The sequence below is a fragment of the Hypanus sabinus genome, chromosome 16 (assembly GCF_030144855.1).
Source record: "Hypanus sabinus isolate sHypSab1 chromosome 16, sHypSab1.hap1, whole genome shotgun sequence".
NCBI lineage: Eukaryota > Metazoa > Chordata > Chondrichthyes > Myliobatiformes > Dasyatidae > Hypanus > Hypanus sabinus.
Window position 1 is genome coordinate 77,178,090 of NC_082721.1, and position 26,030 is coordinate 77,204,119.

Here is a 26,030-nt window from a genome sequence, read left to right on the forward strand (position 1 = left end):
TTCGAGTGATTGGTTATGGCACACATCAACCATAACCTACCAGTCAACCTCGACGCTTTGCAATTCGCCTACCGGAACAACAGCTCAACGGCAGATGCCATCTCCCTGGCACTACATTCCTCCTTAGAACACCTGGAGAATAAAGACGCAGATGTAAGGCTCCTTTTCATTGACTACAGCTCTGCCTTTAATACCATCATTCCAAATAAACTGATTCCTAAGCTCCAGAACCTGTGTCTTAGCACTCAGATCTGCAGCTGGATCTTCAACTTCCTCACAGACAGGACCCAGGCTGTAAAAATAGGGGACAAGCTCTCCTCTACAATCACTCTGAGCACTGGTGCCCCACAAAGCTGTGTACTCAGCCCCCTGCTGTACTCACTTTACACCCATGATTGTGTAGCCAAGTCTCCATCAAACCCAATATATAAGTTTGCTGATGACACCACAATTGTAGGCCGTATCTTGTGTAATGCTGAGTCTGAATACAGAGAGGAAATTAAGAACCTGGTGACATGGTGTGAAGACAGTAACCTATCCCTCAACGTCAGCAAGATGAAGGAATTGGTTGTTGACTTCAGAAGGAGTAGCTGTCCGCACGACCTCATCTACATCAGTGGTGTGCAGTTGGAACAGGTCAAAAGCTTTAAGTTCTTTGGGGTGAATATCACAAATGACCTGACTTGGTCTAACCAAGCAGAGTCCACTGCCAAGAAGGCCCACCAGTGCCTTTACTTCCTGAGAAAGCTGAAGACATTTGCTTGTACCCTAAAACCCTCACTAATTTTTATAGGTGCACCATAGAAAGCATTCTTCTAGGGTGCATCACAACCTGGTATGGGAGTTGTCCTGTCCAAGACTGGAAGAAGCTGCAGAAGATCGTGAACATAGCCCAGCACATCACACAAACCAATCTTCCATCCTTGGACTCGCTTTACACCACACGCTGTCAAAGCAGTGCTGCCAGGATAATCAAGGACACGATCCACCCAGCCAACACACTGGGTTGAAGCGCAGAATCAAATATCACTGTGATGATTGTATGCTCTAGTATCAATTGTTTGGTGACAATAAAAGTAAAGTAAATTCAGTGGAATCCTTCAGTCAGGGTTAGCTTTGGTTCAATGACTTTCCTGGTAATTATTTATGTCAATCATGTTGCAAAAAGAGGAAAAACAAATTAAGGTAGCCTTATAACAAGTTTCTCTCAATAGACCAGCATTCTCAAGAAACAAGTTAAACTGTTGATAATGTTAAGGCTAGTCTGGAGGAACTTGCAACACGGCTACACTGATAACAGTATCTTCCAGACTGCAAGAAAGTCACCCTCTGCTTTCTCTCAGTTTGTAGTTTGCGTACTCTGTACTCTATCGGTGGTTGCAAGGTTTATGACAGTGCTGTGTTGACTACCCATTTTGCACTTCTCTATGTGGTGGTTTTTCTTCTCAGAACTCTGAAGGTCTTTTGCTCACAGCAATGATGGGAATTGTGGGATGTTGATGCAGTCATGTTCAAAGTCTATGATATGAAGGGGTTTGTTCCAGTTATATTGCTATGCATGTCTGAAGATAATTATAATTTAGTTAACAGTCCAATTCTCTATTCAGTGAGGGATTTGAAGCTAGGAAGAGCACTAAGGAATGAGTTGGGATGTATAATATCTGAAGCTTCAGTACTAGTGTGGTGGCATTGGACTTATGACCTCTCCTTTACTCAGGCAGTAGCTGTTACTGGGCTATCTTACTCATCAGCAGATTAATCACTTCTCAATCTTCTTTCTTCAATGAATTGCATTTGAAAACATTGGATGGATTTTGTGGTAAACTGCCAGCAGTTCTATATGCATTCACTGTCATTTATCCATAGAGGAATTTCCACAAAGCAATTCATGAAATTGTTGGGAGATATCTGCCAACAATTTCCCAATTGCACTCTCAGTGGGGCCGTTGAAAGTTACACAATTCCCCTGCACCTACAACTGAGAATTCACTTCTGATGAAGCAAACAGAATTTCTTCATTGATTAAGCAAAAAAAAATCATCCATTGCATTTGGACATGGCTGGCAATACTGAATTTACTGTCCACCCCTAATTACCCCAGAATGCAGTTAAGACTCAACCACAGTGATAAGTCTGGAGTTACATCTGGTCAGGATGGCAAATTTCCTTTCCTCAAAAACATTATGAAACCAGATGGATTTTAAGAGCCATCTAGTGGTATAATAGCCCCTATTACCAATCTTATTTTAAATCCTACATTTACCTAATGTCTAATTTAAATTGCCATGGTGGGGTTTTTTAGAATTTTGCTTTCATCACATAACTTCACTGCATTTGCACATTTTTAGATGTTTTTGTTTGTTTGAATATACCTAAATATTTGGCATTTTAGTCATAAATTCTAAACCTTTAAAAACAAGTTCTCAAATTTGAACAGACTTTTTAAAAATATCATTTTAGGATGTTTTTGTAAGTCAAAACATTCAAGCGGTTTGGGAATGATAGCTGACTGAAGTGCAGTGGCATGATTCAACTATATAAAACTTTAACGGTTATGCAAGTGTTGTTGGTTCTGTTATTTTTTTTCCAGAAGGTCTTGCTGTTGAGACTGAAGCTCTGCTATGGATTCTCCTTGAGGAGGGTGTAAGGAAGTTAGTCTGTTGTGAATGTAGGCAGCAGATTGCTAGAAGCTTATTTTGGCCCATAATCAGCCTGGTTATATATTAATGCTTAAACCTAATTTTTAATTCCTTTTAAAATACTGAAATCAACCTGCAGTAATGACACAAAATTACTCCATTAGTTTACTGACATTTGGTGACTCACTATTTCTAGCTGCAGTGTGTTTGGCAATTTGTATGTATCAGGACAACTTGGCCAGCTAACCTTCTCTATATTAATGTAATGATGTTTCCACCCCTTTGTCAGACCAGTATCCACTCAGGCATGAACAATGCCAGTCATCCTGTCTGAGATAGCCTCGTCCTCTTGGTCCTTCATCAATTAGTGATCTTGCCCAATAAAAATCTATCCATCTAGATTTTGACATTTTAATTTGCCTACTTGGGGAAGAGAGTCGGTTATGTTTTGTAACTTCAAAACGTTAATTCAAACTGAAGATGGGAATCTGAAGTGCATGTGTAACTTCATCTTTACTTTAAGCGAGGCACACATTTCATGTGGTAGCATGATGATGCATGCAAATAATGTATTTTTACATATAACCCGTAATGAATTATTTAAACAAATATGAATGCTTAATCAGACAATATACACACACAGAAAATTACTCAAATATTATTGAAATATTAATTTACAACAAGGTCTAGTACTACTTTAGTTCAAGAGGTGTTTCCTTATATCACTCATTAATGGCCTCATTCTAAATTTTAGAGTTGCCATATTTACACTGTATTGTCTGAATGGAAGGTAGGATTTTACTAACCTCCCCCATTATTTATTCTGTCTACTCCAATAACCATCTCAATTACATAATCACTTAGTCCTTTCACAGAGAGTGCTAGAACTGTTCATGCAAACCATGCTCACAATTTGAGCTGTTCAGCCACAGTCTCGCTCTGCTGAATTCACAAATAACACATCCTACTGAGGTAGAGAGAACACTAGACAAGGACAAACAGAGAAACATATAATTGTGCCCTAAACTCCCCGACTGCATTTTCCGGACTTCAAGGCCGTATTTATTCAGTAGTTTTAATTACTCAGCTACTAAGATTAAGCATTTGTTGAGCCCTGTTATCTCTCTGCTCTGTTAGAATTACCTTCTGCGCTACTTGATTTACCCAGGGCGAGGTGCAGTTGCTGAAGTCGGGTCCTCTTGGGTTCCAGAGTCCAAGTGAAACCACGCAGAGGTAGGAGGCTATACCTGCAACATAGAAATGCGTGTAGTGGACACATCACAACTTCGCAGGGAGCTGTATAGAACCATTGATGACTTGGTGGGTGCTCACTTACTGATTGTTAACAGCACTGCAGCTGATTAGTGGAGGCATTAAAACAAAAATTAAATCTTGGGCAATGAATGCCTAGATGCACTTTTTGCCTGCTTCTAAACAGTTACTCAAATGACTGTACTTGCTCTTCTGCTGTGTAGATCAGATGTTCGAGAGGAAACCGAGATGTATTGCTATGCTCTATGTCATAGAGAGTGTGCACCACTGGCAAAGGTGGGACTGGTTAAGTGATGAGGATGGTGGATGATCGGTGCGGCAGGGCACACAGATTTACCAATTTACCAAAGTTCCCTGCTTACCTTTGGTCCCCTTGGGGCACGGACGCTCCACCAGAACTCCCTGCTGTGTCGATGGCCACTTTATCCCCCTGGTCTCAGTTGGCTCACAGTACCTCCGCGGTGAAGGCAGCTGGTTGGATAGAGGTGTCCGACTGGTGAAGGGGAATTTGGGAGTGACGGGGTGCTGCTCCGGGACTAGCTGGTTAATTGCTCCCACCGCGATGGTGGTAAGGGGGGCTTTCCTGGTGGTGGTTGTGGTGGTGACTGTGGTTGGCCTTGCTGCACCTGTGCTGCTTGTGGATGCCATTGTGGCTTGTGCTACAGAAGAAACATTAATCACTTATTAGCTGTGAAACATCAGATCAATATACAGCAAAGAGTTATTTTCGTAACCTCTTTTATGGGATACAGGTATTACTAGCAAGGTTGCCATTTATGATCTACCCCTTATTGCTCAGAACATGGTGATGATCCATCTTTTTAAAGGTCATCTGGTGAAGGTGCTGCCAAAGTAATGATGGGTAAGGTATTTGATGTCTCATTCGAAGGCCATGCCTCCAACAGTATTGCATTCACTTGCAAATACCTTGGAAAGGCATCTTACATAACTACTACCTTTACAAACAGCTCCATAAGCATCTTATTCCGAAATCTATTATGAGAAGAGGTTACTAGACAGACAGAGAAAAAGATACAAGGATGTGCTGAAGGATTTCTAGAAATACAACATCGTTCTGACTTTCAGGAATCTCCACCCCATGGGTCACTCAATGTAGAGAAGCAGCAATATGGATTCTAGTGAAAACCTGGTGGTCATGCAGTGGCAACTCACAGCACCCTGTGCAAGCAGATGGAGAGGTCCGCCTGACAAATTGCCCATGCACCTACACCTGCCACTTCCGGACCTACTCGGGGAACAGTCTGCAGCCCCACATTGGCCTAATTAGTCATCTTAGAACCCACTAAACTCACAGGTTAACCTCAAATCAGTGAAGTATTTTTTAAATCCTTCACAACCTTTCATGTTCTTACAGGCCCACAAGAAAAATCTTGACAAGCCCACAAAAATCAGTGTGTAGCCTTGCTTGAAAGAAATTAATCCCGATCTAGCAAGTTTGACTAAAGTTCTTCCTTCATTTATGAAAGTGATACATTCCTAGAATATTTTGATAAGTGAAATTTTGAAATTAAAAAGGCAATGTGAGTTTTTTTTTGGCACAGCACCATCTTACACCTGTAAAGCAGTCGTCAATTCATTGTTGTCAAAAATAGATTTTTTATATCAAAAGATGTAACCCAAAGAGTTAATGATTCAAAAGATCATGTTTGTAAATCAAGGACTTATTATTCTCTACCATGTTGACAACTGAAATTCTCCGGTATGTTTAGCAAGCAACAACTGATAAATCCCAGAGACTGCAAAAATCTTGGAATTTTCATCAGTGCTGAAGCAGAGGACACTTATTAAGCAGATTACTGATTACAGGAGGCAAGATGAAAGGAGTTTCCATTGGATCACATTTCTTTCTAATCAGAATTGGCTAAATACTGGCACAAAAGATTGCTTTACATCCAGCAAATTTTCATGATCTTTTGCGCCAAGTATTAAGTGTCGTATTAGAAGTGGTTCCACCCACAAAATTAGTCATGCCTCCTAATATAATTCATCATCCTGGGGAATATCTACTAATTTGCCCCATTTTGTTTTGATGCAAGGATACTTGTTGGCACATTTCAAAAGTTTTTGAATGTAGTCTAAAATGGATTACCAAACAGATTAGTGTATAAAGTATCTGGACATGGGTTTTCTGTTGTTTACATATTGTTTCCAGTTACCTTAGATCAGAATACAGCTATGACTGGTGAAATTACTTATTTTGATGATAAACCAATTTTCAGCTGTACTAACAAAACTACACAATCTTTAGACATGTTAAATACCATCCTTTAAGGTATTAAGAAATTTCTTCTATCATGCTTTGTAGGCAGGTCCTGGGGATATTGTATTTTATGGATACATAAAGGAAGTTGAATGGCAACTTGTTGAGGAAGTTCTTCAGCATATTATATTTCAGAGTACTTACAGCACTTCATTTATTTAGAGTTACAGCACAGAACAGGCCCTTCCAGCCATACCATCCAGCAAACCACCGATATAACACTAGTTTAATCATGGCAGAACTTCCATTGACCAATTAACCGACTAGCTGGTATGTCTTCAGACTGTGGTAGGAAACCAAAGCACCCAAAGGAAATCCACACTCGCATAGGAAGTAACAAATAAACTTGCTTACAGAGGATTCCAGAAATGAATTTCAAACTCCAATGTCCTGAGCTATAATAGTGTTGCGTTAACTGCTATACTACCATGTGTGCCCAAAGAGCCAGATTTCTGACTATTTACTTATTTATGGGATGTGGGGATGAGGGGCAGAATGTCCCAAAGTGCTATAAACACATGTTCACCATTCCTAAACCTCCACATTAGATGCATTGCTGCCCAGAGGAAGAACCTCCAGGTGGCTTCTGAGACTGGATGAGCTGGGAATCTGGACACAAGAGAAGTGAACCACTCAAAGGTAGTTTAACCAAGGTTTAGAAGATGATGCAGAGTATGACTGTTAGATCACACTTGGCTTTGATGGACACAGCATGAAATTTAGGTTGGACCTTAGTCTGCAAATTCCAATTGCACCCATCCAATGGCTGAGAGCCAACCAAAGAAAAAATGTGTTTCATGGTCATAACAGAATTCAACCTCATGCTCACAAAGCTTCATTCCTTCAGTCATCTGTTCTATTCTCACCACCCTCTGCTTCAGGTTGTCTGGTCCTTCGAACTCCAATCATTCCCTTTCTACATTTGTGACAATTTTACGGAGAGATTCTCAGTATGGTCTGACGACGATGCTATTCAATTCTGAATGAACAAAGGACATTAATTCAGAATGCCTCTTCTCTCCCATCATTTTCAGAAGTATTTAGTTGCTTCAAAAAATCTAAAAAATTTGTGAGCAGAATACAACAGAATATATGGAATGACATTAGCATGACCATAACATAAATATGACAATAGGCTCGAGACCATGAAATCCACGCAAAGGGACTAGAATAAGGTTAACAGCAATGGCAGGGAATCTCCAGAGATGCATTCTGCTGGTTGCCATAAATGAGCCATTACTCAGGGATACGGATATACTTATCAACTTAATTTCTGGTTTGGGCTGTCTGGGACCTGAAGTAGACTGGATGTTTAGAGGTGGAGAAGCTAGCCTTGCACAGCAGTAATTGAATCAACAAATGTGGGAGAAGATGTATTTGTATCTGCAGCCTTTTCATTTTAATTTTGTGTTTGTAGGCAGTTTTCCAGATTACTTCTCCTCAGGAAGAAATAGACAGCATCACCAATGGAAGAGAATATCTTCTGACAAATTTGGTGATAGATAGGACTGTCTGAGATGGTGAAATGGCAACAGGTGTTCTACGCTTTGTCTTGAAGCACTGCAGGAGGGGTTGCAGCTGCAAAGAAGACAAGAGCAGTCATCTCAATCCAGTCAGACAACATCAGGTGACCCATCCCCAAACGGTTGCAAGTTATGGTCTAACCATTTAACCACTGGGCTTGTATTAGAAATTAGAAATGAAAGTCGGTGAACTTGAGAAGAACCTTTTCTTGACAGAATTCACCAACTTTACGTGGGATCAGTAGATGCACCTGATGGTCATATGGTGGTTAAAGGACCTATTTCTGTAATGCATGGTTTTATGAAGTTACACACACAAAGCAGCTTAATCTCATTTAAACTGTGCCATTTCACCCTATCAGGTAAATTACTTCAGTTTCATCCATCATCCACCTCCACCTTCTCTGCTACCCATAATAAGTTACTGCTCTTCGTCTTTGTTCTAACGAAAGGTCCTGCCCCTGAAATACTTACAGTTTCTCTCCACTGCTGTCTGACCTGCTGAGTTTGTCTAGCATTTTCTGTTTGTATTTCAAAAAAGCATAGTGTTGAATTAAATTTAGAACAGATTTGCAGTTCGTTGATTTTATTCATGCAAGCTTTGTGGAACAGAAGAAAGAACATAACACGGGATACCAAAGTAAAGTCAAGCTGCCCAGGTTTTGCTCCAGCAATTTTCCACTCACATGTCATCAGGACTGCGATGAAGAAATGCACGCAGATTAACACTGTCATTCTATTATGGTTATTATTCTATTATGGATTTATTGAGTATGCCCGCAAGACAATGCCCCTCAAGGTTGTATATGGTGACATACATGTACTTCAATAATAAATTTACTTTGAACATTGTGGAGACACTTCCACAAGGTTATTTCCATATTAAATTAAAACATGACTGCAGTCTTGTATTCAAACAACAACTTTGATGGGAAATGGTAGCAGGAAGGAAAACTAAGGGAACTTGAAAATACGTAAGCAGGTCTAACTAATGTCATGTCTTTAAGGGTTTTGCTATACATCTATGGAGTAGCTGGAGAATAAAGACATCTATGTTAGAGCCTGACTGGTGGGGTGGAGATCCATCTCTACCAAAAGAAGTGTAAGGCACACTTTTCCTCTGCTAGCCTGCAGGTCACCCTTGGGCAAGGCCCCTCCACCCCTGCCCCCCTCGGATCAGGGTCACGTGAAGCCAGTCGTGTAGATGGTGGATGGTCATATGAGCCACTGGTGCACATCACAAGTCCTGATTATGATACCACTGATACCAGGCAGACAATCTCTGAACAGTATTAATAATAACTGGAGTCAAGTCTCTTGTAGAGACAATGCCCAGAAGGCAATGGTCAACCACTTCTGTAGAAAAATTTTCCAAGAAAAATCATGGTGAAGAACATGATTGCCCATATCATACATTTGAGATGGTACAGAATGAATGAAATGAATGAATGTTGGAGTATTGCATAATTGACACAGCACTGCCTTCAATACCACAATTCCAAGCAAAACTCATCTCCAAAGTCTGAGACCTGGGAGTCAAAATTTTCCTCTGCAACTGGATCCTCAACTTCTTGAGCAATAGACCACAGTTAGTAAGGATAGGCAATAACATTTCCAGTACAATTGTTCTTAACATGGCACCCTACATGGCTGTGATATCATTCTGCACTCTACTGCTTGTGCACTTTTGACTGTGCGGCCAGATTCTGCTCTAACTCCAATTAAAAGTTTACGGATGATACCAGTACAGTGGGCCATATCACAAATAACAATGATTCAGAGCAGAGGAAGAAAATAGGGAGCGTAGTGACATAATGTGTCATGACAACAACCAATGTCTGCAAAATAACTGGTCACTGACCTCAGGAAGGGGTGGTGGGTGGTGCATGTGCTCTTCATCAACAGCGCTGAAATTAATAGCGCTCTCGGGGATAGGGCATTCTGAAGATTCACCAAAAAAATCAAAATACTTTTATTATCAAAGTGTGTATGCAGTCTACAACCCTGAATTTCATCTTCCCACCATCCTCTACATGAAGAACTACCTCTTTATCTGGACCTTAAATAGTCTCCTCTTATTGTATAATGATGGCCCTTGTTTTAGGCTTCAAAACCAGTGGAAGCAATCTCTTTGCATCCATCTTACTGAGCCATGTAAGAAATCTGTAAGTTTCAATGAGATTTCTCATGCTTGTAAACTTTAGAGAATGCAGGATTAATCTACTCAAAGAAAATGCTGGAATCTCCATAGGTCAGGCAGCATTTGTACAGAAAGAGCTGATATTCATAAGAAAGGGTGTTTCACCTGAAATCTTCCGGCATTTTCTGTTTTTATTTCAGCCTTTCAGCATCCACAGTTTATGTTTTGTAATGTTCATGAATGATATTGGATTTGGTGGGGGGGGTGTGGATGTCAGAAAAAGGTAGCATGTCAGTAAAGAACTATTCAAATGAGAGGTGGACTTTTTCTAATGAATCCTTGAAGAATTAGGCAGAGCACAGTTGGTATCTTGGGAAAACAGTGGCAGCCCGGAACATCATCCAAATTCAGGACATGTACGCACAATGTTCACTGTACAGGAATGATAGTTTATCTGATGATAGATTATAAAATTATTTTTTATTCATTTGGCTGTCCCTTCCTCAGCCTACAGTCCATGAACACTGTACACAACTCACTGGATTAGACAGCACGGAACTGCTCCTGCACTCTTATGACATGGAGGTGAAACCTTGAATTATTTAGCCATTAAATTCCACCTCTCTCAAGCAGCAATATACTGTAGTGAATTATTCATTCCGTAGCTGGGGTGATTTTACTTCCAGTGAAGAGGCCTACATGCAATGGTTTTGCATTCTGAAGGCAATGCACTGCCAAAGCTCCATCTGTTTTAACCTTTTTTTGCTGGATGGTTGCCACAGTAACTGAAGGAACCTGATCACAGCCAAGTTCTATTCAAGAAAGTGACTGCTGTTAGCTCAGCAACCAAGCCCCAGCGAGATCTGCTACATGTAGGGACTGCAATGGAAAATCTATCTTTCACCTGGTGCGAAGAGTGCAGACTGCTTGATTGGCATTCTCTGTTGGGACTTAAACCAAAGAAACATCCACTCCATTATTTAAACAGTGAGGCTGGGTGAACTATTTTCAAAGGAGACATTGCATCAGTACACCAAGCCAAACTTGATGCCACCTCCTACTCACAAAACCCCAAAGAAACCAGCGCTCACACTCTCTCACCATCTCATGTAAGATTTTGCCTTGAACACAAACCATCATGAACGTCGAGTGAAATACCTGCAAAGTTTGTAAAATAATCTTTGGTGAAAGGAAAAAGCTCAGGAATTTTAGGGAAAAGAGAGAGAGAAAGCATAGGAATCCGAGGGAGAACCGAGTGGAAAGGTACAGATTGGAGGGAGGAAAAATGGGCAAAGGCCAAAGACAAACAGGATTAGCAAGGGTAGGATGGGGTTACATGGAGAACAAAGGGAAGGACTGGAAGGGTAAGAGTGAAAGAACAGGACTAAAGAGGGAGGCAGAAAGTGAATAGTATAGAATAGGGGCAACGATTGAAGATGTGCAGAGAGATGTCAGAATCAGAATCAGATTTAATATCACTGTCCTATATTGATAAATTTGTTTTGCTGCAGTAGTACATTACAATACATAGTAAGTCATCAATTATAATAAGAAATTTTGAGGTACTGTACATGGGTTCTTTGTCCATTGAGGTCTGATGCTGGAGGGGAAAAGGCTGTTCCTAAAATGTTGAGTGAGTGTCTTCAGGCTCCTGTACTTCCTCCTTCATGGTAGAAAAGAGAAGAGGGCATGTCCTGGGTGATGGGTGTCCTTAATGATGGATGCTACCTCTTTGAGGCATTGCCTTTTGAAGATGTTCTTGCTGGGGAGGGTAGTGCCCATGACGGAGCTGGTTGAGTTTGCAACTCTCTGCAGCTTTTTCCGATCCTGTGCAGTGGCCTCTCTGCACCAGAAGGTGACACAACCAGTTAGAATGCTCTCCGCGGTACATCTGTAGAAAGCGGGAAGATTCTTAGGTGACATACCATGTCTCCTCAAACTCTTACTGAAATATTATTGTTGTCGTGCCTTCTTTGTAATTGCGTCAATGTTTTGAGTCCAGGGAAGATCTTCAGAGATGTAAACACCCAGGAACTTGAAACTGCTCACCTAGATGTGTGGAGAACTGGCAATGGATAAGAGGAGTTGCAGATATTGAGGAGCTCAATATTATACTATATATGATTTTGACAGTGCACACTCCGTTCTTGTTGTTTGTATTTCCATTGGAATATACATTTGTGGTAAACTGTCTGGACACACCCCTCTGCTGACTGCTCCTGCGGCTCCTCCCACAGACCTCTGTATAAAGGCGATTGGAGGCACTGCTCCTCCCTCAGTCTCCAAGATGTTGTGGTCACGTTTGCAGCTAATAAAAGCCTATCTTTTGCCTCCCGTCTCCGAGAGTTATTGATGGTGCATCAACATTTGATATAACTTCTCTTCTATTGGTCTTTATATATTTTTAAATCAATAAAAAAAGATAAAAAATGGATAGGGTGGTGAAGAAAGCTTTTGGTATGTTGGCCTTTATAAATTAGAGCATTGAGTATAGGAGTTGGGACGTAATGTTAAAATTGTACAAGGCATTGGTAAGGCTGAATTTGGAGTATTTTGTACAGTCACCGAATTATAGGAAAGATGCCAACAAAATAGAGAGAGTACAGAGAAGATTTACTAGAATGTTACCTGGGTTTCAGCACCTAAGTTACAGGGGAAGATTGAAAAAGTTAGGTTTTTATACTTTGGAGTGTAGAAGGTTGAGGGGGAACTTGATAGAGGTATTTAAAATTATGAGGGGGATAGATAGAGTTGACGTGGATAGGCTTTTTCCATTGAGAGTACGGGAGATTCAAACAAGAGGACATGAGTTCAGACTTAGGGGGCAAAAGTTTAAGGGTAACATGAGGGTGAATTTCTTTACTCAGAGAGTGGTAGCTGTGTGGTATGAGCTTCCAGTAGGAGTGGTAGAGGCAGGTTCGGTATTGTCATTTAAAGCAAAATTGGATAGGTATATGGACAGGAAAGGAATGGAGGGTTATGGGCTGAGTGTGGGTCAGTGGTTATATGTTATATGGTTATATGAATGAAAATGAAATGATAATTAGTCGAAGTTTTGCTTAACCCAAGGACCAATATTGAAAGCTGAAGATGAGCCACAACTATTTCTGTGGAAGGACTTCTGAAATGCTATATGTGAACCCAGGAGCATCTGAAAAGCAGCTCTCAGTTGCACAGGTATTAGCACCGTGGAAGCATCTTGCAAAGACTTAAACTACTACTTTACTACTCTTGGATCACAACACTGATGAATTTTGATGCCTGGGATAGATACTACTCACAGGTCAGTGGACTTATTGACTGAACGCCCCATGTCAAGTCAAAACATTGTCTGCCTTTCTATAATGCCTTTTACAACATCAGAGCATCCAAGTGCTTCACAGTCATTAAACAACCAATTAGGAAACACCCTTGTAATGACTAGTAATTACATAAGAGGGATGTTAATTCAAGAATAAATTTTGGGTGTCGTACCATCTTTTTGTCCCCATAATATTAGCACAAGATCCACACAGTCGCAAAAAAGCCTCAAAATAGACACTGCATCTTAAAGAGAGACCCTGGAATGTACAGCACTTTCCCACTACTACACCAGGTGTGTCAGCTTGTATTGTGTACTCAAATCCCTGGAGTTGGAATTATTGAGAAAAACAATATAACAATGTCTGTTAAGACCATTTGATTAGCTGTTCAGCTAATTGTAAGATCCTAGTGAATTCTGAAACTGCAAAATTTAGGTGCCTGAAGGGGGTAAAAAAAAAACAGAGTAAATTTGATAGCAGAGATCCAGATCTAAGAGAGGTCTTCAGGGAAGCAATCTGATTGACCCAGAATAAAACTAAATCTAAGGATGAGCTAAATGGGGATTCGCTTAGTTTTGTTCATCTTGCTTGAAGAATTAAAGTCAGTTGGGATGCCAGAAACACTTCTCCTGCTGTTCTATTAGTAACATTGAAAAGATTACATTTTAACTCTATGTTACAGTATTGACAATGCTTTCCTGCACTGAACAGGTAGCTTACAAAAGAGCTTGAAGGGTCACATCTGTGGAACAGAGGTTGCCAGATCTAAAATATTTTCCTGTGGAATTCTCTGAAGATCGAATAAACCTCTAAGTTCAAAGTATATTTATTATCGAAGTACGTACATATATATATCCATATACAAACCTGAGATTCATTTTCTTGTGGGCATTCACAGTACAAAGAAACAGAATAGAATCAATGAAAAACTACACGCAAAGGGTGAGGATCAACCAACGTGCAACAGAAAACAGAGTGAAAATACAAAAAAAATCTTTGAATAAATAATATTGAGAACATGAATTGTAGAGTCCTTGAAAATGAGTCTATAGGTTGTGAAATCAGTGTTGTGGTGAGTGCGGACAGCGTTCATATCGTAAAGTTTAAAAAGATCTGTTTCAAATCTGATAGATAGCTTACTAAGTTCTTACTGGAAAAAATATTGATTCACTACGTTGAATTCAAAAGAAGCGTGAAGCGCAAAAGAGCGGCAGATTTGTTTAAAGCTGAATGGCTTAACAAAATTGTAGAAACTGCTATGCCGGAAGCGCATGAGGTCATGAACGTGCAGCTACGAGAAATATTTACGGATGGTTCGGAAACTGGAGTTATCTGTTTGTATTGTCGTGATGTGGAAGTTGCTGGAGAGTTTGCTGGTGGAAAGAAGTGGGATGATATTTGGAAACTTGACTTTTTGAAGCGTTATTTGGCAAGTAAGTTGCACTTGGACAGTGTACAAAAGCTCAGGCAACAGAACCTGTCAATAACCATTACAGGAGTGCTGCTCATGGCAGGTGAATATCATTTGGATATGTTAATGAGAATCAAAAGCTATCAATTGGATGGAAGCTCTATTAGTCTAGATAGAGTTTACAAAGAATGGGTAAATGCCAAAGACAGGAGAGAGAAAAAATAGCTGAGTGACTTAAATATGTATGTTATTTTGTTGTTATTCTGTGCAGTTTTAAGTCAAATATTTTGTAAACCTACATAAACTGTGCCATGTGTGCATTCAGAGCGCACATACTTTTGTCACAGGAAAAAAATCTGCACAACACAAGATTTTTGCGCACACTGGCTACTAAAATTTAGAGGGAACATTGGTTGCAAGGGAATCTGACGGAGTCAAAATGCATGTTGGAATGTTTTGCTGGAGAAAATAAGGGGGCTAGGGGAGGGGAAATGAGAATGCCCTGAAAGCTACCATACACATGATATGGCGAACATATGACTTCCCAAGGGACTTGTGAGTCATAGTGCAGGATTCCCTAAAGATTAACTTGCAGTTTGAGTTGGTAATAAGGAAGGCAAATGCAATGTTAATATTAATTTCGAGGGGATTAGAATACAAATGCAAGGATGTGATGTTGAGGCTTTATAAGGCATTGATCAGACTGCACTTGGAGTATCATGAGCTGTTCAGGTGCCCATATCTGAGCAGGGATGTGCTGGCATTAGAGACAGTTTAGAGAAGGTTTACCTGAATGATCGCAGAAATGTAAGGGTGCATTTTGTGGCCCTGGGTCTGTATTTGCTGGTGTTCAGAAGAATGAGGACGGATCTCATTGGAGTCTAGGAATATTGAAAGGCCTGGATGGAGTAGACAAGAAGAGGATGTTTCAAAAGTGAGGACGCATCCTCAGAATAGAAGGACATCCCTTTAGAACAGAGATGAGGAGGAATTTCTTTAGCCAGAATGTGGTGAATCTGTGGAATTCATTGTCACAGGAGGCTGTGGACACAATGGGTACTTCTAAAGCCGAGTTTGATAAGCTCTTGATTAGCAAGAGCATCAAAGATTACAAGGAGAAGGCAGAATAATGAGGTTAAGATGGAAAGTGAATCATCTATGATCAAAGGTGGTGCAGACTTGATGGGCCGAATAACCTCAGGTTGGGTCCAATTTCTTACGGTCATATAGCGTCTGCCATGAAAAGTACAACAATGTATGAAAATTCTTCCAATTCTAAATTGCATTTAATACAAACTGAGCTGACCTAATCTCTCCTCAAGCAGCAGCTTTAACATCATGAAAATCAGGCTGATAAAATATTTGATACATTCTGATTTGTCTTACATTTAGAAATTATTTCTAGGCTCATTATAATTAGCTGCGAGAGCTGAAATGCAATATTACAATGAACATTAAACTGTAACACTTCAGATAACTTGCTTCCTATGACCCATCAGTGATCTTGCTTCAATTTTCCTTCTCTCCAATAACATAGCTATTTTATGACTCTAACTTTCTAATGTCATTTTTAAAATGGTGTCCGGAATGTACATTTTCCCTTTATTTTTGAGGCTTTGTCTTTGATGGATTGCCAGCTATTAAGGATCTGACTTTTTCATCTTTTGTGTTTTCAACCTCCAGTGACCTCCCCCCCCCAGTTAACAGTCTTTATGATCTTTGAATCAGCATCTCTTTGTCTAACTACCCCCATTAACCTGCTGACTGGATGGATTTGTTTGCAGTTTATCCCCACAGCACTCGGACCTCAGCAATATTCCCTTTGTCCTACCCCTATCCTGTCTATATGTATCTTAAAACCAACTTGTCTCCTCCCTGTAATCTTAACTCTGATTTTTTTTCTCCACACAGTCACTGCCTGACCTGCTGAGTAATTCCACCATAATTTGCTTTTATCCAAGGAATCATTCTGGTGAGTTGTTGTGACACTCCTGCTAAATCAAGTACACCTTTTTTTCTGGTAAGGAGCTCAACACTGCACAGACCCCTTAATGTGCATTTTACCAAGGCTTTATGTAACTGCAACACACACAAAATGCTGGAGGAATTCAGCAGGCCAGGCAACATCTACGGGAAAGAGTAAAAAGTCGATGTTTTGGGCTGAGATCCTTCATCATCAAGTCAAGGTGGAAGAGCAACAACTGATATTCCATCTTCTCAAGCACATCCATTTCTCGAATTTCTGGTTGTTGACACTGCTCTCTCCTTCACAACTTCCCATTCCTGTTTCCTTCTCCCATGCTCCCAGTTTCACCAATCATCTGTCACCTTTTATTTCTTCCTCCCTCCCCCCACTACCTTCTTACCCCTCCCTTTCCTTTCTGGTCCTGATGAGGAGTTTTGGCCTGATACATTGACTGCTTACTGTTCCCCATAGATGCTGCCTGACCTGTCGAGTTCCTCCTGCACTTTGTGTGTATTGCTTTGGATTTCCAGCATCTGCAGGTTTTCTCGTGGACTCAAATCTTTACTCCTGTACTCAAATCCTCTCAAAATAAAGATAAACATGCATGTTTCACTTCCAATTGCTGGCTAGGTAAAAAGAATGGAAGACAATTCAAACTTAACAATAACATTTTCATAGGACATGTATATGATATATTTTAGTATTTATTCACAGGATGCTGACATTGCAAGCAATGCCTGTGTTCATGGTTCATCCTCAAATGAGGCAACTACATTGGTTGGTCTGAACTCATACTCAGCAGGCCAGAAAAGGATTTACCTTCTCGGAAGTTATGTTAAAGAACCAGCTGGGCCTTTATGATAACCTAGTAGTTTCATTGTCATTTGAGGCTATTAGCTTTCTTGATCCAGATTTAATTACTTGAATTTACATTCAGTAGCTCCAGTTGTACGATCCAGATTTGTTTTGCTGCATCAGTACTTTAGGTCTATGTATGTTAGTCTAACAACTTAACCACTGTACTATCATATCGAAACACCTTATTATATTCAAGAGAAAGCTAGCAATTCTTGTTCATCTTGAGCAATCCTTTATTTATCTATCTTACTATATACCTATATGGTTCCGGACATCACCGGCAAGACCGGGATTCAGTGCTCACCCTTAACTGCCCTGAAGAATGTGGGGGGTGGGGTGGGGGGGGTGAGCTGCCTTCTTGAACCACTGTGACTCTTCCAGTAAAGGTACTCCAAAAGAGCTGCTGGGACTCTAAGGATTTCTTTCGACCCCATGGCATTGAAACTCAACGTCAAATTTCCAAGCCAGGATAGGGTGCAAGTAGGAAGGGAGCTGCAGATGGTGACGTTGCTATGTGGTTGCTGCCCTGTTCTTCCCAGTGACAGATATCAGGAGTTTGGGAAGTGCTGTTGGAACAACCTGTGAAATAATGCAGCTACAAGCATACTGCTGGTGGAAGGAATGGATGGTGGATGATTGGTGGGGGCTTTGTCCCCGATGAGAGTTTTTGGAGCCTTACCCAGAGAAGTGGACTGCATTGCAACAAGACCTTGACATGTGTGTTATACATTGTAGAAAAGGTTTGGGGGCACCTGTTACAGAAATGCCCAGCCTCTGACCTGTTCTTGTAGCCATAATATGTGGACAGATAGTGTAGTTGAGATCTGAGTCAAAGGCAAGTTTATTGATTGTGGGGTCCACTGAATGTCAAAAATATTTCTTGACCCTAGAACACAGATCAGAACAGCAGGGGAGTTGATTAAGGAGGTGAAGATGGCCGGGCATAGGACACTGTCCTGACAGGTTCTTCTGGTGATGTCCTAGGCAGGAATGATTGGCCTCCAGCCATTGAAGTATCTTCCTATTGCATCTTTTCTGGTTAATGCCCCCTGACTTCAGATTTACCAGTGCTCCTTGATGCCACATTCAATCAAATGCTGCCTTGGTTTGGAGCTCAACCCAGGTAAGTGTGAAGTGGTTCATTTTGGTAGGTCAAATATGATGGCAGAAAATAGTGTTAATGGTAAGACTCTTGGCAGTGTGGAGGATCAAAGGGATCTTGGGGTGCGAGTCCATAGGATGCTCAAAGTAGCTGCGCAGGTTGACTCTGTGGTTAAGAAGGTTTTTCTATTGAAAGAGTCTAAGTTTGGTTGTAACTGTATCATAACCATGGCATTACACAACATGATGGAAGGCGTCTTCAATGTGAAGACTGGATTTGTCTCCACAGGACTATGTGGTCACTGTTACTAGGGTTTTCATTGACATATACAGTATATCTGCCACAGGTAGAATGGTGAGAACAAAGTTAAGTAGATTCATCTACCATGTTGGTTTGCTCAGGACCTGTCATAAACACACCCTGGATGCTATGCCCTTCAGGTCTCTGCCAGTTTAGTTAGTGCACCTATACTCTTGGCAATGATCATTGAAATCACCTGCCCAGAGTACCTTCTGTGTCCTTGTTATTTTCAGTACTTCGAAGTGTAATTTAACATGATTTCATCACTTTTTCAAGGAGGTGGTTCTGTTGTCCATATTTGATCTGATGCAAGATTTTACAGGGCGTGGAGTTAGTCCATGTTGAGAATTCTCAGCAATATTCCTCTGTATACCATTATTCCACTAGGTCTAGCAGGTCAATCCTGTTGATAGGATGGGATGTACTCAAGAATTATGAAGGAGGAATCTTGTCTGCAAGGCATGATTCTCCAAGTATGTCTGTGTAGGGTTGTTGCTCAGCTTGTCTGGACAGCTAACCTAACACTGGGTCCAGAAGAGGCTTACGAGAATGATACCAGGAATGAAAGGTTTAACATATGAGGAGTCTTTGATGGCTCTGGGCCTGTCAAGAGTTCAGCTGTCAGTGAGAGTGACTTTGCAAGGTTGACTGGGTTGTGAGAAACTTTACCCTATATGAATTTGGTGCTGTGGTCAACCTGGCTTTAGTCTTTTTCAGCATCATGGTTCAAATAGAGCCTTCATATTTTTCGTAGATCCTAACTTGTTGAAGTAGAGGTTGTTTCATTTTCATTCTTGGACATTTCTGGCATTTCCAAGTCTGAATGTTTTAAACCACAGTGAGCAAAACAGTTCCAAATTGTCTTGCCGCTAACTTCTCTCCAACTATCAGTGACAAAAATAACTGCTTTTTGAACATAAACACAAGCAGCTGACACTATTTTAAAAACTGTTCACGCTAAGCATGGTGTTGTGTCTAACAACAATGCAGGTGCACATGACTGACTAAATCTAGTGAGAAAATGTTAGACTGTCTCCTGCCCTAATTAAGTGGCATATTGTCCCAAATAAATGAAGGGAATCTTGGTTGTTGTCTCGATTTTATTTTATTCTTTAAGAGTTGTCCCAAATAAGCAGGTGCCCCACTTAAGTGGAATCCACTGTATATTTTATATATTGCACCATGACACTCCGCAGTTTGACTGTGAATTAAGTAACTTTCACACAGTTGTTATGGCCTAGATTTGGTGTGTAGAGAGTAGAGTTCAAAACCTATGATAATAGACAATAGACAGTAGGTGCAGGAGTAGGCCATTCGGCCCTTCTAGCCAGCTCCACCATTCACTGTGACCATGGCTGATCATACACAATCAGTACCCCGTTCCTGCCCTCTCCCTATATCCCTTGACCCCGCTATCTATAAGAGCTCTATCTAACTCTCTCTTTTTTTTTTTTTTTTTAATAATTTTTTATTGTATTTTTAAATGATTACAAAGTATGAAAAAAAAACAATGTATATAACCCATACCCCCTCCCCTTAACCCCTCCCCCCTAACTGCCCCTTAGAAAAAAAAAGAAAGAAAGAAAGAAAGAAAGGATGCCTGGTGGTTGGAAGATCTCCACATGTTCCATGGAGTTCGAAATAATTTTAATATGTATATTTATTTCTTTCCCCTAATAACCAATTGTTTCATCTTAAAAGCATCTATATATTTAATCCTGTCTTTTGTAAATAAGGGCTCCAAATTTTCAAAAATGTTTCATATTTATCTCTTAAATTATAAGTAATTTTTTCTAATGGAATACAACCATAGATTTCTTTCTTCCAAGAATCTATACTTAAATGTGAATCCGATTTCCAAGTAACTGCAATAGCTTTTTTGGCTACTGCCAGTGCAATTTTTATAAATTCTTTCTGATACTTATTTATCTAACTCTCTCTTGAATGCATCCAGAGACTTGGCTTCCACTGCCTTCTGGGGCAGAGCATTCCACATATCCACCACTCTCTGGGTGAAAAAGTTTTTCTGCATCTCTGTTCTAAATGGCCTACCCCTTATCCTTAAACTGTGGCCTCTAGTTCTGGACTCACCCATCAGCGGGAACATGCTTCCTACCTCCAGTGTGTCCAATCCCTTAATAATCTTATATGTTTCAATCAGATCTCCTCTCATCCTTCTAAATTCCAGTGTATACAAGCCCAGTCGCTCCAATCTTTCAACATATGACAGTCCCGCCATTCCGGGAATTAACCTTGTGAACCTACCCTGCACTCCCTCAATAGCAAGAATGTCCTTCCTCAAATTTGGAGACCAAAACTGCACACAATACTCCAGGTGTGGTCTCACCAGGGCCCAGTACAGCTGCAGAAGGACCTCCTTACTCCTTTACTCAATTCCTCGACTGCAGTTTTCCTCCAAGCTATTTATGATTCTAAAGTAATTATTTTTTCCTGGAGTGAAATATGATAGCAGCCATTTCTGGGTCACTGCACGTTGCTCTCGACTTGGCACTCCTGCATACGAGAGCCTGCAGCTTTGAGGAGATATGGGGCACCATAACAACACTCCTTAAGTTCTCCCAACATAGCAAAGGACTGAGACCCCAGAGACCTCATCTTTCACCGTTCTGGAACATATTCTACCCTTTCCCACTCTTAATAGTTCTGCCCATGACTCCTGTTCCCCTCACATCCTAACACGCCACCTAGGCACAAAACAGGGTGATCCATCTCCCAAGCTCTTTTCTGCCATTACAGCCTGCAATACAAGGCTCTGTTTGCTCTCGCTAAAAATACCTGACCACAGTCCAGTGCTTCAAACTCTGTCTCTCCACCATATCATAGAACTCCAAACCCGCCCCCATCATCCCCCTTTGCCACAGTGCTGTGCTGGCAAAAGCATTTCTAGCCATTTAATCCCTCCTATGCTATTACTGGGTCATTTCCATAGAAAAAAAACATATCACTTAATAAAATAGAAAGTAGTCCAAATATGTATTGTCTACCAAAGGCAAATTCTAAGACAATCTCACCCCATTTTTCTATTCTCTAGCATCACCTATGTGAAGGCAGGTGATGCTTACAGTGCTATACAGCAGCTGATGTTCATTTTACTTAGGGAAATATTCAGGTTTGGTTCAAGTAACATCTATATTTTACAAAAGTCATAGCATTACCACAGCCAAATCCACACCCTGCAGAAGAACAACCAATGGTGAAAACATGAGTCGAGAAATAACTACGGCAGTTCCAAGGTTGGGACATCTATAGTAAATGACTCATCCCCAAGTACATTCTGAGAAGAGAACAGTAAAGAAATTAAAGCTAGAACATCTTCAATGAACAAATAGAAATGGGCCAACACTATGCAGTAAAACAGGATAAAATTGTTAATACTGGTGAGCCTGGTGTGACCCCTTACCATGGAGCTCCCACAAAACCTTAACAACTCATGGATTAGAGCACAGGCTGCCTTCAAGGGCTGGTAATGGATGGGCTGGGTCAAGTGGTGCAGTCCTGAAACATGAGGCTTGGGATTTCACCCAAGTTCACCTCCAGCCAATGAAATGATTCTCACAAATGTCGGTGACACATTTCCACACTTATAATGAAGCTTTTGGCAGCGATTCCATTAACACTCTACTTTCTAGGCACATATGCCACTCATTGACCGAGTGTGAATACATTGCATATTCAAAACTCTATTAAAGGTTTTTAAAAGATCATCTCAAGGAAGCATAGAATTCTTCACAAATTCCCTTTAACCTTGGGGCCTTGCTGGTAATTAATTCAATGCAACCAAAGGAGGAAAAAAGTCAAAATTATCAACTGGAGAGATGAAAGGCGTGTAAACCATCAAATTTTACAACACCACCCTAGTCCCAGTTGTAAACCAATGCAGCCCACAGTATTTCAATCCCAGCTGGAAAGCTTGCAAACCAGTGTAGCCCATGACATTAGCCCAGCCCCACTTGAGTTGCTGTCCTACCTATGGTTGGGTCAGGGGGTCCAAACTCCAGAGAGTATCTCAGCACGAAGCGGTTGTTCCAGACATAGAGCTGGTTGTCGCGGGGGTTGTAGTCCACGGATGAGACGTACTGGTAGGGGTTGGGGAAGGCAATGGACACGGGCTCCTCGCGGTTGAGGTTGGTGTTGAAGGCGAAGTCGATCGTGTTGCCGATGACCTCGCTGTCGTCATCCTTGGACACGGAGCGCACAGCATAGAGGACACCACACACCATGAAGGCGTTAGAGGCCGAGCGCTTGTCATACACCGTCTCCCAGGTGCCCTCAAAGCGCAGCGTGTAGGGGTTGAGCTGACTCACCACCAGCTTGCCGTTGTTCTGCTCAGTGGCGTAAATGGCCCAGAGGCCATTCTCATCCACCGCCAGGTCGATGTCGGTCTTGCCGCCCCAACGGTACGGTGACGTGTCGTGGTAGTTGGCGCCGCCGATGATCGCCTCGCCGCTCTTGATGCGCGTGCGCAGGTCGAATTTGACGACATTGCGTGTGCGCTCCTTGTTGTAGAAGACGGCGCCATCATAGACGACGAAGCCAGTGCCGTCGACGCGGTGAGGCAGGTGATAGGTGGTGGTGGGGTGACCGGCCGTGTAGTCCTCCCATGAGCCGTACTCGGTCAGTGTGTCAGTGCGGTACGGGATCCAAGGCATGTAGTAGATGCGGTCGCCGGCCTGCAGTGGATCCTTGCACCAGGCGCCCGCCTCGTGCTCCGACTCGAAGACGTTGGTGGGCTCGAAGATCTTGCGCAGGGTGCCGGGGCAGACGAAGACTGTGGAGCAGAACGGGATAGAGAGAGAAAGAGAGAGAGACAGAGCCGTCACTCTGATATCGCCAGCCGGGTAGGCAACCTGCACCAAGTCCAGCTCCCCCACCCCCACCCCGGACCCGATCCAATCATGAGCTGGTATTCTGACCATTTGGGGGAAGGGTTGTATAGCCTAGGACCTGCCACCGACCTGCTGCCGGGAAGGCAATGGATTGCAGACCCGCTTGAGTTCCACCACCCACTCCTACAGCTTCTGGGAGAAGAGGGACAGTTAATGTGAAATGGGAGGTGTGGAAGTGACCTGCTGTTGTATCTCCTCGGCTTGCTAACAAGAGGATTCTACTCAACCTCATAATTCAGTGTGACCTCTGCTGCCCTCAACTTCCCATATGTACCCGTTTCTCCTAACCCCAATCTTTCAAATATTTATCAAACTCCAACTTGCATGTGTATAATAACCTGGCCTCCACCATCCTCAATGGCAGAGAATTCCAGAGATTCGCTGCCTTTAGATATGACACTTCTACGCACCTGAGTTTTAAGTGAACAGTCTCTTACTTTCCAGTTGCGCATTATTGTTCGTGATTCTCCCGTAAGTGTGAATAACTCGACACCCACCCTGCCATGCCCCTTTAGAATCGTCTGCGTTTAAGAAACAACCTCTCATAACCAGTTGATTTTGCATGTATTGATAGTTCTTATATTTCCCGAGATTGAACCTCATTGCTGGAGTTTGAGGCACCAATGTATCATTCTAATGGCCTTCGTTGAAGTAAGTCAAGTGGGGCAGGGTATAACTATTGTTGGCTTAATATTATCTGTCTTACAACACGTACTAAAGGTAATATGAACCCTATTATTTATCATAAAGCCATGCCATAAATGACTGGGAATCAAGTTTGAGAACCATTTTCCAATAGCTGATAGTCTAAGCAATACATAATTTTGGTTTTGGAATACAGCTTGGTGTCTGAGGGAGATGAAAAGGAAAATCACCATCATCTTCTGCTCCTGATGTACATTCAATAATTTCTGCTGGAAATGAACCAGTGGAGCAGGGCAAGTGTAGGGCTGGACTTGAGAAGCTGCTGACACCTATTATCAAGTCTATATTTTCGAATGGCCATATCTTGTCTGCACTTATGGAACGGTACACCCTCAGAAGAGAGGCAGAAAAAAAAGCCTAGAGTCCTTCAGTCTAACTACAAATTAATGTAGATTGGCGGTGACAGCTGTGAATATAATCCCAGTTTTATGGCTCAGAGAGAGAGGGGAGAGAAACAGAGTGACCCAGTGATTAGTGATAGAGAGAACCAGTAACACTGCATGAGAAAGAGAAATCCATTGACAGGGTACTGGAGAGATACCTGGGACAGGAAGCAGAGAGAACCAGCAATGTAATTTTTCCACAACAGTGGGGTGACAGTAATAGGAAGACATTAATAAGCTTGGGGAATGAATGTATAATTCATAAAAGAATTTCAATATAAGTAACCATGATACATTTAGATATGAAGAACATGAAGGTCACGTATTCCTTGGAAAAGTAACGTCTACATGAGGTATAAAAGCATCTTCCATTAACACACAGACTTTAATGTGGTTAAAGTCTTCCAAACCGCTACACAGCAACTTCTTCAAATTAAATTTTACTGAACCACATAAGGTGAGCCGAGGACATGGGATGAAAGATTCAGTCAAAAAAAGATAGCTGTTAGGATGCATCTTAGAGCTATGGAGATGGAGAACCATAGGGTCTTGATAGCTGAAGACATGTATTGATTAAATTGAGGGATGCTCAGGAAACTGGAAGTGTACAGAGACTCTAAATTTGAAAGGCTGAACAGGAATGTGTGTGTGTGGGGGGGGGGGTTGTTGGGAATGCAAGGGCATTTATAAATAATGTGAGAATTTTAAAATTGAGACATTGCTTGACTGGGATTAACAGTTAACTTCTTTACAAGCAGTCCCATAGGGTGGAAGACGTTTTGTGGGCTCTGCAAAGAGAAAGGGTAGTATGGGTACTGCAGAATCTTACACAAGGGGGGCAGGAGGTGCAGTCATAGGATGGGTACTTTGAATGAATGCACTTTTTATGTTCATATAGGATGTCTTTGCTAGATAAGGTTTGGGATAGGATTTCAGTAGCAGATGAGCTTGGGCTGGGAAAAGCAAGTGAAACTCCTGAGATGGAAATAGATAGTATTTGTGTTGATGCAGATAGGTAGCCCCAAACGTCATCTGGTCACCTGTGATGCCATTGTTACAAACTCTTCAGTTAAGGGGTAAGGACAATTGCTTCTGAGTGGAGTTTGTGAGAGGATAAGACAACACAGAATGACAATACACTTTGCTGATATTTAGAGGAAGGAAAACTTAATTCATCCAATATTGGATGTTGGAGATGTAGTCTCACAGTTCAAAGATGGTGAAGGGGAATATTCTCAGCC

At 41.5% G+C, this 26,030-nt stretch overlaps 1 protein-coding gene across 1 annotated transcript in view; it reads right to left on the minus strand.

The window, feature by feature from the left end:
• LOC132406466 (adhesion G protein-coupled receptor L1-like) overlaps positions 1-26,030 on the minus strand; it is a 693,646-nt gene that overhangs the window by 109,469 nt on the left and 558,147 nt on the right. The window contains exons 7-9 of the mRNA XM_059992184.1: positions 22,783-23,583; positions 4,274-4,570; positions 3,783-3,886 (exon numbers count right to left, since the gene is read on the minus strand). Coding sequence (XP_059848167.1) covers positions 3,783-3,886; positions 4,274-4,570; positions 22,783-23,583 — 1,202 coding nt within the window. The remainder of the gene's footprint in view (positions 1-3,782; positions 3,887-4,273; positions 4,571-22,782; positions 23,584-26,030) is intronic.